General features: G+C 32.7%; 1 protein-coding gene across 9 annotated transcripts in view; it reads right to left on the bottom strand.

Moving 5' to 3' along the window:
• Nucleotides 1-250: 250 nt before the first annotated feature.
• LOC137240881 (ethanolaminephosphotransferase 1) overlaps nucleotides 251-15,099 on the bottom strand; it is a 55,253-nt gene continuing 40,404 nt past the window's right edge. For 8 of the 9 annotated variants that reach the window (XM_067767809.1, XM_067767811.1, XM_067767813.1 and 5 more), the window contains exons 8-9: nucleotides 13,505-13,714; nucleotides 5,905-11,596 (exon numbers count right to left, since the gene is read on the bottom strand). In XM_067767809.1, coding sequence (XP_067623910.1) covers nucleotides 11,402-11,596; nucleotides 13,505-13,714 — 405 coding nt within the window. In that variant the 3' untranslated portion in view covers nucleotides 5,905-11,401. Of the gene's footprint in view, nucleotides 659-5,904; nucleotides 11,597-13,504; nucleotides 13,715-15,099 lie in introns of those variants that run through there. The other variant, XM_067767812.1, reaches the window with a different exon arrangement.

Raw genomic sequence — 15,099 nt, forward strand, 5'->3', positions numbered from 1 at the left:
TAACATTTTATTATTACGTATAAACATTTAAAGAAAATTGCAATAAAATATTATTGCGAATATAAACTGAGATATAACCTATGCTATATTTCAAGTTAAATCAAACAACACACGGGTGCAAAACAAATTCAAAATCGGTCCAGTAGTTTAGGAGTCCATCGCGGACAGACATAGTGACACGTGATTTTTATATATAAAGTTTAGCAAACTTCTAAATAAAAATGAAAAAAAATTCAAAAGCTTAATTTTTTTTTTTAATTTTTATTTCAAATTGTATTACTTATAAACTATAAATGTTTGTAAAATTTTTCGGATATTCTTTAAACATAAATATTTATAATTATTAGGTAGTAGCTGGCATTTGCTTTACTTAAGTATTGTACGGCAAGTATATTTGTATGTAAAGTTCAATATGGCACTTTAACTTCTTTTGCTTAGTTCATTTACGTATTTAATCTGGGTTTCCTCAAAATTGAGTAAACTTTAACTTTTCCATACAATCTTCCATGTATGTTCGTATGTATATAGGTACTCATGTATATATTCTCGACTTCAATAAACTTAACTGCTCTTATACTGGCGTGGAGTTATTTTCATATTCATGTTCGTGCGTTGCTGCTGTTGTTGTTACATTTCCTGTTGCTTCCGTTTTCTTTATCTACATATAAAAGTTCGCAAAAGCATTTTTGAAGTGAATCGGATGTGCAAGCAAAAACAAAACAAATTGCAATACCATTTTTATGTTACACTTCAAAAAGTTTATTATTTGTGTGTGTATGTGTGTATGTGTAGGGGCTATGCAATGTTAGTTCGTATTTCATATTCATGCAAGTTTATTTTTATTATTATTGAATTGAAGGGAAATTGCATACATTTGATATTTGTCTAAAGTCCATTGAAATCGAAGATGTAATGTTATGATTGTTTTTTTTTTTTAATAAATACTTGAGATAATAATTATAAACATACAATATTGTAATATAGCATGCCATTATTTGGAATAAATTTATACTCTTGCCATTCTAACAGAGCATTAGTGAGAAAATTTTGAAGAGTTGACCAATCAGACGTTGTTTTGTTCTAGTTTTGGTCAATCTGCATGACCTTTAAATAGTTTTTATCTCTTAGTCACCCTTCTCTCCTCTATAACTTTGCCTCTTCCCTTTATTCCATCCTCCCTCTCCCTATCCCTTTCTCTTACTAGCTCCATTGCCATCTCCCGATCCCTCTATATTTATCTCTATATCCAGCCACCGTGGTGTGATTGTAGCGTCCTCCGCCTACCACACCGCATGCCCTGGGTTCACACCCCGGGCAAAGTAATATCACAATTTTTGAAATAAGATTTTTCAATTAGAAGAAAATTTTTCTAAGCGGGATCGCCCTCGGCAGTGTTTGGCAAGGGCTCCGAGTGTATTTCTGCCATGAAAAGCTCTCAGTGAAAGCTCATCTGCCTTGCAGATGCCGTTCGGGGTGGGCATAAAACATGTAGGTCCCGTCCGGCCAATTTGTAGGGAAAATCAAGAGGAGCAAGACGCAAATTGGAAGAGAAGCTCGGCCTAAAATCTCTTCGGAGTTTATCGCGCCTTGCATTTATTTTTTAGTCATGTATAAGACCAACTGAACCTTAATAAATTCAGCCTACGCCTCACATTTTTAGAAATTTCACGCGCCCAACGCTTTTATTTAATTGTCTGATCAACGCCCTAGATTGATTAGGAGTGTGATGACTAGCACCTAGGACCTACCTAATTATTTTCTAGCTTTTAGTATTATTATTACTTCATGTAAGTATTGTTTTCAATAAAACCGTTTAACTTAAAAATTTTTTTTTAATTATTTTATTTCATTTCCATTTCATCTTATGAGTTGTATCAATATAACTGTCGTTCCTGGCGACTTCAATGATAGGATGTGCAAGAAAGGTTTTATTGGCCGCACATTCGGAAAGTCCAGCTTCGGTTTCCCGGTAGCAGGTTAAAAGTATACATCAAAATAGCTATATGTCTCCCAATCGAAATACACATAATCAGATCGACTACATTGTGATAGACAGAGGGCATATCTCTGGTGTTTTAGACGTGCGCACGATCCGAGTGCCAACATCGGCTGTGATCAATATCGCCCACATCTGCGTGGCTAAAAGCAAGAAATCAAAAACAAAGAAGCGAAACATACTACCAATAAGTTCATAGATCTACTCTCAAATCTGTCCTCTGACAGCACTCGACGGAACGCAGGAGCAGTGGGAACATATCTCCACAGCACTTAGTATAGCCGCTGAGGAAAGAAATTTTGCTATCGGCCATGACGAAAAAAACAACTGGTATGATAATGAAAAAAAGGACGCTGTCTATAGGGCAACCCTAAGATCGAACGCAACAAAAGAAGTGTGTGAACGCTGCTGTGATTTGCCTTTTCAGGCTTAAACCCAATTGAGTAATTTGCACAGCATATTATAAAGTATAAACCAAATCCATGCAGTTAGTGCTTGATTACAAATATAAATACAATCTAAAATATCTAGGCAGTTGTTGCTTTAATGTATGCTTAAGAAATGCGAAGTGATTATTATGTAATTAACATAGCGTCATATATAAAATGACGGTTAGCAAATACTGTAACTGCATTTTTTTAAGTAAATAAACCCAGGTTTTAGTTAAAACGTGTGCACAATTTTTATAAAAACTAAAGTAGTACATTAGTGTATACATAGTATATGTATGTACATATTAGCAAGTGCAAAGTTTAATAATTAAATACTTACAACACTTTACTACTTAATAATTGTTTGATTTGATAAGAGAGATTGATACCAGATCTGATATATGTAATAGTTGTAAAGTACGTATGGGGTATTCCATCCCATTTCGACCAATTTTGAACCCGACCCCATTAAAATTGGCTGAAAGTTATTCTTCTTTTTCTAGCTTACGAAAGACGCTTTCCAGAATTTTTTCAAATTTTTTCATCCAACTCAAAAAAAGTTATGAATTTAAAAAAAAAACCCCGTTTTTGTTTTTTCAAAAATTGACCGTTTGGGATCTTTTTTTTTTAAATTTGTTTTTAAATGTACTTTTCGGAAAAAATACAAATTTTACAAAATTTTTAAGTTTTTTTTTTTTTTAATTTTTCAGTTTTTCGATATTTTTCGAATTTCGCCATCTTTTTTTTTTCTCATAAAAAACGTCAATCAATTCTGCAATCATCCCCAGTAATCCCGGAGTGGGCCGATTTTTCTATATTTTTTTTTTTATTTAATTGAAAAAAAAATTCAAAAATAAAAATTTTTATAAATTTTATTTATATAACAAAAAAATGTAAGAAAATGATTTTTAAGTATTCTTTTCTTTATATATTATGGTAATCTACGATTAAAATGGCTCGCTTTCGCTGTCCAGCAACTGCATTAGGCCGGTATACACATAATAATAAAATAATTACCATAATATATAAATAAAAGAATACTTAAAAATCATGTTCTTACATTTTTTGTTATATAAATAAAATTGATAAAAAAAATTTAATTTTTTTAAATTTTTTTTTCAATTCAATAAAAAAAATTATAAAAAAAAATCGGCCCACTCCGGGATTAGTGGGGATGATTGCAGAATTGATTGAATTTTTTTATGAGAAAAAAAATAAAATGGTGAAATTCGAAAAATCTCGAAAAACTGAAAAATTAAAAAAAAAAAACTTTAAAAATTTGTTTGTATTTTTTCTGAAAAGTACATTTAAAAACAAATTTAAAAAAAAAAAGATCCCAAACGGTCAATTTTTGAAAAAGTTATAGCATTTTGAAAACAAAAACGGTGTTTCTTTTTTAAATTCAACATTTTTTTTGAGTTGGATGAAAAAATTTGAAAAAATTCTGAAAAACGTCTTTCGTAAGCTAGAAAAAGAAGAAAAACTTTCAGCCAATTCTAAAGGGGTCGGGTTCAAAATTGGTCGAAATAGGATGGAATACCCCGTATATACAAGAAAATAACACGAAATTTACAGAACTCAAATATGACATAAAGAAAAGGAACGGTAAATCGTTTCGATATATATGCATGTTTGAGAAAGAACGTGCTAGGATGCTACCCTGGATTAATTAGGCAATTAAATAATAAAATCCTTCCTCTACGAAAAAAAAAAAAATTATGAAAACATTTGGTTTATGTGAGGCGCTTACATACCCGCCAGTTCAACCTCGACGAACAAAAATAATGTTTTATAAACCTCTCATTATATCTGTTCTGATGTAGTGCTCAGAGAGATGTTAACAGTCTGCATTTTTTACATATAAGTCACAAGAAGATGTATGGTTTATCCGGTGCTACCAACCATGTATATCAAGGTTAAAGGTGAGCTTTATGAACTTGGCACATATATTTCGATTCCCGTATTCGGTATAACCCCCGCATAAAAATGGGTGACGCCGCCAAAGCGGACGTTTTGCACCCTAGGTTTTATCACTGCAAAAGTCTGAGCTGTAGGTAGTTAAAATAATTAATCAAAGCTGCGACTATTCCAAAACTACCTACGGCTGAACTAGTTATGAACGCATGCTAAGGGTCTGAAACGTGGATAAGTTGTAATTTTGTAGGACATCACTATATTAAGGGGCAAATTATGTATAACGCAACAAGTCATTTTTTCTCGTATGAACCAAAATGTCTATCATATAAGAGTATTCATTCACTTCAGTGATAACTATAATGCTTTTATGAAACGTTTGGCATTATATAGTGGTGACTATGAAAGTAAGTAACTGCGACGCAAAGTCTCACGGCGTCATACATAATCTGGCCCTGAGCATGATTTGAAATTGTAGTCAGGGGACAGAATAAGAACTAGTACCGTCTTTGAATGTAATAGTTCTGCGCTAGCTCGAAACTACACCTTTTTCAAGTGTACTTCAGAAACTAAGAAATGTGCAGGAACGGTGAAATGTATTTTAGAATAATCATTTGTAATTCAGAAACGATAAATAGGACTTCAGAATGGTCAAATCTGATTCAGAAGTCATACAATAGAGTCCGTAAATTGTTTTTCAGAAATCATTAATTGTACTTTAGAATAGTTAAATGAACTTCAGAGACCGTACACTATTCTCAAAAAACTACTTTCTGTGCTTGAGTTGCACTTCAAGCGTTATACTTTGGTGAGTTGTATGTTTATTCTGAAACACATTTTACGGTTTCGGAAGTGCAATTTCCCGTTTCTGAAGAACAGCTGACTGTTCTGAAATCCAACACTTGTTTATTATGAAATTAATCTTGCGGATTCTGAAATACAACTGACAATTCCGAAGGACATTTTCCAGCTTATAAGCATAATCGACGATTCTAAAGTACAATTTATGTTTTCTGAAGTAGACCTGGAAAAGTTGTAGTGTGATTGGCTGCGAGGATAAGATGGAAAACACCTCAACTAACTTGGGCCATGCAGTTGAAACAAATCTTGATAATCTCAATTGGCGTTAGTTATCACGAAGTACGTGACTTGCTTCGTTTTAACTGCGTCCATTAATGATTTTCCTCAAAACATGTATGTACATACATTAGGGTGTTTCATTTTCAAACCATATTTTTTCGACTTACCAGCAAATCTTATTCGTTGTTTAAACAAATAATTATGTCCTTTAATCAGTAAATCAAACTGAATTAAATAGTCAACTCATGCAAGAGCTTAATTTTCTGTATAGATTACACTCAAAAAAATTTGGTATATGGTTCAGATCGTTTTTTTGGTATTGAAATTGTTTTATTTGAAATTGCTTGTAGGGCATACTTGAAGGCAACAAAAGTTTAAAAAAAAGCAGTGAAATAGTTAAGACATCATATTTCATATTGATAGAATCTTCTTACTGGCTTTATCAAATTAACTCTATTTGAAAATCAGTAATTCAATTGGAAAACCAGTTTTGATTATAATCTTTAATACACCTTTTTTAATTTTTAGTCCAAGTTTTATTCATATTTTATAAAAGTTTGGAATACATCGCATTAAAATGAAACACTCTATCACTATAAGTAAATAAAATACATTAAAAATATTAAAATATATATATTTTTTTAATTAAGCATTTATTAACTAGTATTTTAATTTATTTCATTCTTTCCCATTCAAAATCACATAAATTTCCTCTCTGTCTTATGAAAATACTATCTTTTCATTACACTTTTGTGTTATTACCAGGGCAACCCAAAGCGTGCATGTAAACGTTAAACCAATCAAATCTGCATGTTTTACAAAAAAATATTTGAAGTTTGATCTATTTTCGCATAATTTATCATAAATGCATATTTCTGCATATTTTGCAAAAAAAAAATGTTTTTCCTGCTTATTTCTAGCAGCCAGAGCCAAAATATGAGTTTATTTAATTTGTCAGTTAGAAAAACAAGGCAAAAGAATATAGGAAAAGTTGGAAAGTGTATGAAAAATATTTATATTCAGTTTTTATACACTGAATCCAACGTAAGTTTTTAGCCTCGTTGCCAAATTGACATATACAAGAATCTTTTGGTTTTTATATCCTTAATGAAAAACTTTGGTTCGGCTTGTGTTATGGGTTCATTTAGTTTTTAAAAAAGAAGTTGTTATCCATAAAGCCAAGAAAATTACATGGGACAAACGGCCTCCGCGGGTGTTGATGATCCGTTTTATAGTGATTATATCTGCTAGAACTTAGGCTACAAGTTCTATCATCTCTGTCAAATGATCAACTTAAGGGCTTCAAGAGTTTTAGGTTTGTATTCACATTAGCTCTGACTTAAAAAAAAAAACATAATAAGAAGTGCGGGTCGGTTAAAAAGGGTGATCTGGCCAGCCAGTGCAGACCATCAAAACAAGTTACTCAGCGACGCGGAAATGTTCCCTTCAGAAGATAGCATATTCGTAAAAAGGAAGCCAGTTTATCCATTTGTTCAGTTCAAAAATATTATACCCAAAATGACATTTGGTACCATTTGCCAAAGTTATAGCAATTTCCAATAGCGTGATTACTTTTCGTCTACGCGATGCTTTCGGAATATATATGTACATATATTGAACGGCTAATAAGGATCTTAAATGCATATTTTTAAGCTAAAATTTAGATTTTAAAAACATTTTTTATGCGCCTAAAATCAATTTTTTATTTTTGCAAATTTTTGGGTTGCCCTAGCTATTGCTACTACCATACGTAAAATCGATCATATCATCACCGAAATTAATATATAAATAACTATATCTTCATATTTAACTTTGATATTGTTCCAAAAAACTTTTTACATTACAATCACATTTCTGAATTAATCGTGATACCGTGCATACAGTATGTACTTAGTGTTGATGTTTTGAAAAATACTATCAACATTTATTTGAATACGAATCTTTTTGAATCAAATATTTCCGCAATACTTGGACATATTTCAATTTCTTTACATTTTTTTTTATCACTGAGCTTGACAGCGCAATATATAGCTTTTCCAAACCCAATTGTCAACCTCACCTATCCGCGGTGAATCCTGTTTCACTAACAAACGAGGCTCTGGCGACCCCAAGCTCCTCAAGGAACTTGGGGGTGGGGAGGGAGGGATGGCCTGAAGGTTCAATGCGGCCACATAAATAGTTGCCGAGATGGTCGGGCTAGCCCTTAATGGTGCTGTGTTACCGGAGCGTACCGGATCTGTATACGGCAAAGGACCATCACATCGATAACACTCCCCAAACCAAAGCCTTCGGGGAGTAACCTTATCGCTACAACGACAACAACAACAACAACGTAACTATGAAATCCTTTTTTTCTTAATGTGTTAAACTCTTTTAATACTCAAAATATTAAGACTAAATAAAATTTTGGAAATTTCGTAACTGCATCAAATTAACATAGACATGCAAAATGTATAATTTTAAAAGATATGTTAACTCTCGAAGCCCTAATTATAATTGCTGCATACATTATTTACTAGTCCCACATATTTGTTTTAGATCCCTTTAAGTGTGAAAGACTACTTTATACCGGCTTAGCAAAACGCAAAGAACTCATTTCATAAAGTTTTGAGAAACGGCATTCATGATATAGGGCGTTCAACAATAACATTATTTCTTATGGAGTTAACTTTTGAAAAAAATATATACGCTTTTGTTGAAATACATCCTGATATAGAGCGTTTTTGAACTAGAAAATCTGAAGGTGTGATTTTCCACGCAGACGACGTCATATGCGTATTATATATATGTATGCGTACACATATATTATGTGTATAAAAGTATGTATTATAGGAAAATGTTTGAAACCTGTACAATATGGGATATGTGATGAAATAAGCATGTTTTTTTTTTTTAACCAAACAATTATTATACACAAATGTCCCGTACCTCCCGAAAAGACGGGTACCACTGCGTAAAGGTAAAATTTTTTAATTATTTTGTATAAAAGATAATTACATACTTAAATATATTATCAAACAAGTAATACAAGCAATACTAAAATACAGTTTTGAAATATTATCTTTTGTTTTTATCACAACGGCATAGGTCTAGGTTATGTTGAACTGGCCGGTCAATAAAGTTTACCAAATTTGAACAAACGGTGTAGCACTCGCTAGGAGACAGTTCTTCGAATCACCGGAGGACAATGGAGCTTCTTTGAAAACAATGTTTCGAGCGCATCACAGAACTGAATATAAAATCAACGAAGTGGTTATAGTGGATAATGATTGATCATTAGTTAAATATAGAGCCTAATTTATTTTACAAACCGGCGCATTTACGCTTAATTAAATCATTGGGCACTCGCCATTGCAATCAATCAACCAGACAATCTTACAACGAATACAGTTACTAAATGATTTTGCAGACAATAAAGCGAATTTATCTAAGTAAACGCTAAGTTGGTATATTGATGAAAGAAATAATAAAATAATAACACTCGATACACCATGTAACGGTGTCATCGATGACCCATACATCAGAAATAATAATATTTATGCTCACAGATATTAATCCTTCTTAACTCACTTTCCTTTTAATATTTCGTTTCAGTTTTTCCATAGATTACTCAAACCATCCACTTAGTACGATCATAACTTGTGCTTTTTCCAAGAGCTTAACTCGATATTGATATATTCGAACAATTATATTGTTAGTATTTAGTTATAGAATTATTGCGCAATTTTACGTATATTTATGAGTATCTCTATTTACAATACTTAAAAAAAATATGTGCAAAGACTTTTTGAAAATAATGTGAATTGTAAATCTCCACACAATCGCGAAAGTTTAATATTAACAGCATTTTCAATATTCAAAAAGACCCAAGCTACAGTCATGTGCATTAAAACTGCAACGCGTAATAAATATGGCGCTGCACATCACTGTATGTATATACAATCGAGAATACGAAAATAGCAGTATTTTTTTATCAAATTTCGTCGATTAAATTTTTTCTTTTTATTTTCGATAATCTTAAAAAAGACTTATAAATTTTTTAATTGAAATTATACAAACCTATCTCAAAAATGTTTTAAAGAAAAAATCGACAACTCTAGAAAATTTTACGAAAGAATTCGAGCCTTTTATTAAGTTTTCTCAATTTTTTTTTAGCATACAATTTTGTAGCTCAATCAATTTTGGCCCGAAAAAGTACGAGTACAAATTTTTTTTCATATAAAAAATAAAGCGATGTACCCTCTGCATGGAAGTAACTATAAAGCACCCTTCGAAAAAAAGTTGTTAAAAATAATACGAATTTTGAGAGACTTATAACTTGTTTGTACTTTGACTAAAATAGTGCAGCAAGGACTTTTCGCGAATAGTTGCTTATTTATTTCTCGTTTCTCTATCGCAGTGATCGTCACCCCATAAGCGCTTTCACGCAATTGTTTTTGTAAAACGCTCAGGCAAGCGCACAGCACAGTCAAGCGCACCACACATCCCCGCGCGCACGAATTCTATCGTCTCGCCTACAACTGAATGTATTCTGCTGTGCCCATTAGGAACTAAACTGCTATAATTTCGTGTAAAATGACTTTTGAAGTCATATTTTTGGGTATATTTTTGGTTCAACTCTACGAAAACATTGAAGCTTTTTTTGATTTATTTAATAATAATATTAAATTTTAATTGAACGCATGTAGAAGTATTTTTAAATGCATTCAAGAAAACAATGCGATACGTTAATTTTGAAAGCTACCAAGTCCGACGGGGTTTGTGTACGTGCCATCGCCACTTCTGCTAGCTGATTGGTTGTCGCAATTTTTTTAGAAAACAAAATGAAGAATAGACATGTACTGACAAAAATTTATTTTGTCTCAATTGAACTTAAAAATTGAATATGGAATATACATATTAGTGAAAAGTTTGATGTAAGAAGATAATTTAAGATAATCACTCATTTATCTAATAAAATATAATAAATAATAGCCGTATTTTTTAAAACATGTTTTATTTAGCTTGATTCTGTGTAGCGAACAGAATTTTGTAATCGAAATTTAAGTAACTTCCCGATAAGCTACAAGCTTGAAACTTGGAACATACTTCAGGCCCCGATGACAATGCAATAATAAGAAAAAAACTCCGAGAGGTGGCGTAAGGATCGAAATATTTCAAAAAATCATATTTGTGGTCCGATTTGTTTCATATTTAGAACACATAATACATACATAAATAGAAAGCGACCTGTGAAAAAAATCGTCGCTAGGTGGCGCAAGGATCGAGATATTCAAAAAAATCCTATTTTATGAATTTTTGAAGTTTTTGCAGTATACTTTTTGTTTATTTTTGGATTCCAAAGTAGGTGTGGTCACGTTTCCATAAGAAGCTTTTGGCGATCCCTGCTCTATCGCATATTGGCTTGGCTACATACATGTAGATCTGTAGTAAGGCCATATGCTGTTCATTGCTATTTACATGTGTGTGAAATATTCTCCGCGCTCTTATCTGCTGTTTACATGTGTATAAAATAGTCTCCGTTACTTTCTATATATGTGTTTGTATATGCCTTGCTATTAATGTTGTCAAGCATTTATTTCTAGCGGCATAGTGACGTATCGAAACTGCCACAATAGATTGAGCTACAAAACTGCGTACCCAAAAAATGGAATAAACAGCAAGTGCGTGCTTTTTTTCTCGAACTTTAGATCTTATACGAATACGTTTTTGAAATTGGTTTGAAATGTTTTCTTAAATTATTGAAAACTAAAAAGAAAAGGTATTTAATTGACGAAATTTGATAAAATTTGCGACTGCTGTTTTCTAGAGCCCTGCTGTAAGTAAATGCACTTAATGTACAACGAACCTTAAGATGTTCTACTTAACATTTTTCGGTTGATTTATTCTATTTATATATTTTTTGTTAACATTTATTAGCATACCCCAATATTTATGTTATCCCGATATTTGTTATATGTTTAACTTAAATTATGCCAAGTTAATCTTCCGCAGGCTTACTTTTATTGTTAATCAAACGTTTACTCAATGATGAATCGGTTAGTTGTGTGGATGTATGAGAATTGTCCAGATTTGATGAATTCTTTGATGAATTTGGCATAAGTTTTTCTTGCGGTTTTGAATAATCTCTTACTTTGAAGCATCGAATACCGAAATGATCGCACATTTCGCAAACCTGTAAGATAAAGAAAAGATAAGGAGTAATAATTAGGAGGCTGTTTGCTATAGTTTGGTTATAGACATAAAGTACTAGGAACGGGTTCGACTTGAAGAAAAGGAAAAAGAGCAAACCCGTAATGGTAACTTTGAACCGAGAGGAACAAAATCATAATCGTTACTTAGATGTGAACAAAATAAAACCAGAACCCTAGACCAAGTGTACATATACAATGACGGCAGACACACCTATACTTCGGAGACGGGAGAATATTAAGGTAGCGATCGCTCCCAGTGACTTAAAAACAGAAATAAGTTAATAACCGAAGTTATAATCATAGAGCAGTAGATTTGTGTAAGACAAGGAAAAGTGAGTTTTTGAAATGCAAAATCTTCACTTTATGCTACATCTTTCCCCTTCCTTATGGTCACTCATGACAGTGTAGGCATGTGTGACTGTTTGTGATGCTACTCCAAGCGGTACTCTCTAGAACTTAGGACATCTTTCAGACCTTCAGATACAGAGGCGAGGACTTAATTCTCTCTGATGGTTCGAAATACCTGGGAGCCGTTCTCAAACTATAAGTTAAACTGAAGGTTTAATAGGGATCAGACTCAGTCATGGCCATCACATTCTAAATGCCTTTAAAATAGTATTGGACAACAAATGAGATCCGGAAACTTTCCGGTGAAAAGAAGGTAACTGGCATGCTGGTTAATGTTCAACGAGTTCCTTATGGCAGACGTGATAAGGTCAGGCCCCTATGAATCTCTGAACGGGATATGTAATATGCCGCCGTTCAATTTCCTTATCGATGAATAGATATTTCAGGATACCCTCAAACCTGAGGCAAAGGTATGCAAAAGTCTTCCAAGACATAACTTTTTTTCGGATAGTACAGGTGATATTTTTACTGTCAGTTTTAGAACAATACCACCGTCACTGCAGAGAGTGGCTCACGAATCTAGCAAGCCGAAAAACCTTTTCTTAAATTTGTCTGCGGGAACATCGTAATATATACAAGAAATATTGCGATGAGCTAAATGGAGGTGCATAAGTAAGGATGGTATTATGTTTTGAGATCAGTGACTGAAAACCATGTTCACTCAAATGATAACTATACAACTTTAAAATTATTTCTAAAAATTATAATAAGTTACAGATCTAACGAGCACTATTTGTCGCTAGTTCACATACGTTCCATCCACCATTTCAGATCTGTTGTGACTCAAAAAATAGGTTTCGATCACGGATCGTAAAACGTACTACGAGCCCAGATGAAAAGGATACTCCTGCCACCATGGACTTTTCCTGGGTTTTTTGTTGTTGTTGTTTTTATAACCGTAGAAACAGTCCTTCAAGATGTAGGGGAGTGCTGCATATGAACTTGGTACGCACTGGTTCTTGCAGTTCTGGTGGAATTATTATTTTTTTTTTTAATCTCCAACCTTCGGGTATGTAGATTTTAGGAGCGCCTCATGACAGGTATGGCTTACTGCCGATACCTTCTAGGTCCCTCAACCCTCTGGGGTATTAAGCGTCGGACACTGTATTATTGGCGCTCATATGGCACATCGGAATGAGATACACCCCAAACTAAACTTTCATCGGTTGTTGTTGTTGTTGTTGTAGCAGTGCTTCGCCCCACCTAACAGCTGCGACCGATCACAATTGTTCTAAATTGCTTTCATCGGTCTTCTTAGACAATTTAAAATTTGTATTTCAAGTGTTGCGGTATTATTTTAAAAGACACCTAACTGTTACACTTCACTGCTACACTCAAAAAATTTTCCCGTTTTTTAAATATTTTTTATAATTTTCTTTCACTCTATATGTAGGCATCGTCCATGCCACTCTTTGAAAGTCAATTGCGAAGTCGAATATTTTTTTAAAAATAATATCAATAACTTACAAATAGATACTCACCACCCCTTGACCATAATGCAGATGCGCTACAGTAACAAATATCGTTAACGCTTGCACAATCCAACATTCCATATCGGCGCTAATATCGGCACCCACTAATTGCTTATACCAAGGAAAGCAACAAGCACCAACACTGGCCAACAGCGGCCACATAAGTAAATTGAAACCATCACAGCGCGTATCGGACATTTGTGCAACTATCAAACGACACTATTAACAGGAACGAGGAGGGAGGCGAAAGGAAAGAAAATAATAATAATAAATATTAGATAGTAGAAAATTGCAAAATAAATACGAAAAAAAGTATTTGATATTAGGGAAAAAAATCGTTTGTCAATAAAATGAAAGGAGCCCATCATAACATTTAAATGCCAGACAACGCTGCAAGTAAATGTGGCAAAATGGCATTTAACAGAACAAATCGTTTCGAAATGCATTTCGAAATACTCATAAAAGGATATGCTGCAGTTGCGAGGTGTGGCATTACTGTCATCAACAACATGAAATCGAAGTGATTAAAGCTTTGCAAAATGGCAGTAAATGTGAATGGAATAAAGCCGATATTGCAAGCTTAAAAATTTCTGCATTACTTTTAGCAATATTGCAATTATTTTTTTTTTAACTTGTGACTTGCTCGCGGAGGAAGGTTTTAAATATTATTGCTTCGTAAAATTTTTTATAAAATTCCATGCTTATCACGAACACATACTATGTCGTATTTGATTTTCCTTTTAAAACGATTTTTATAATACGAAAATCACATGTACAGCTTAACCATAGGTCGCCTTTCAGTATACAAATCTACCAAAATATTAATGCACATTCAACCATATACATAAATACAGGGTGGCGTGGTAGTTAACAATACCGCGAGATAAACTTTTTTGTTCTCCAGTAGATTTCAAAATTGAGTTATTTGTCGTCATTATAGATAATAGAGATATGTAATAGATAAAAGATAATAGATACAAAAATAATAGATAATAGATAATAGGTAAAAATAATAGATAATAAATAATAGATAATAGGTAATATATAATAGATATTAGATAGCAGATAATAGATAATATATAATATATATATTAATATATAATATATAATAGATACATAATAGGCAATATATAATAGTAATAGGTTATTAATAAGAGATAATAGATGATAGGATAACTGAAATAAAAACTGAAATAAGAACTGGAACCAAACGCAAAGCTCCGATAGAAAAGAAAGGGATTAGAAGAGATGGTAAGGGCAAATAAGAGGAAGAATAAGAAAGTGAAAGTAAACAGCAAGAGTAACAACAAGTCTCACTATTCCCGTGGGTTCCACCCCACGTTTCTATAAAAATATGCAAAATAAATAACACAAATTTTAAAGTTGTTTTAAAGATGTGTATTTGCGAATTTAGGTACTGCTGAAACCTAGGATATACAATATTTTTTGTAAATTATTTGGAGTATAAATAAAAAGATTTTTTGATAAGCCAACTCTGGAGTAGGCTACCTATAATTGGCCATAGGTGGAACATGAGTTGGTAAGATTGACTCCTAATACAGCTAATGACTATCCTTGAGCTTTATTGATAGACATTGCGCATG

Source organism: Eurosta solidaginis, chromosome 2 (genome assembly GCF_040869045.1).
Source record: "Eurosta solidaginis isolate ZX-2024a chromosome 2, ASM4086904v1, whole genome shotgun sequence".
NCBI lineage: Eukaryota > Metazoa > Arthropoda > Insecta > Diptera > Tephritidae > Eurosta > Eurosta solidaginis.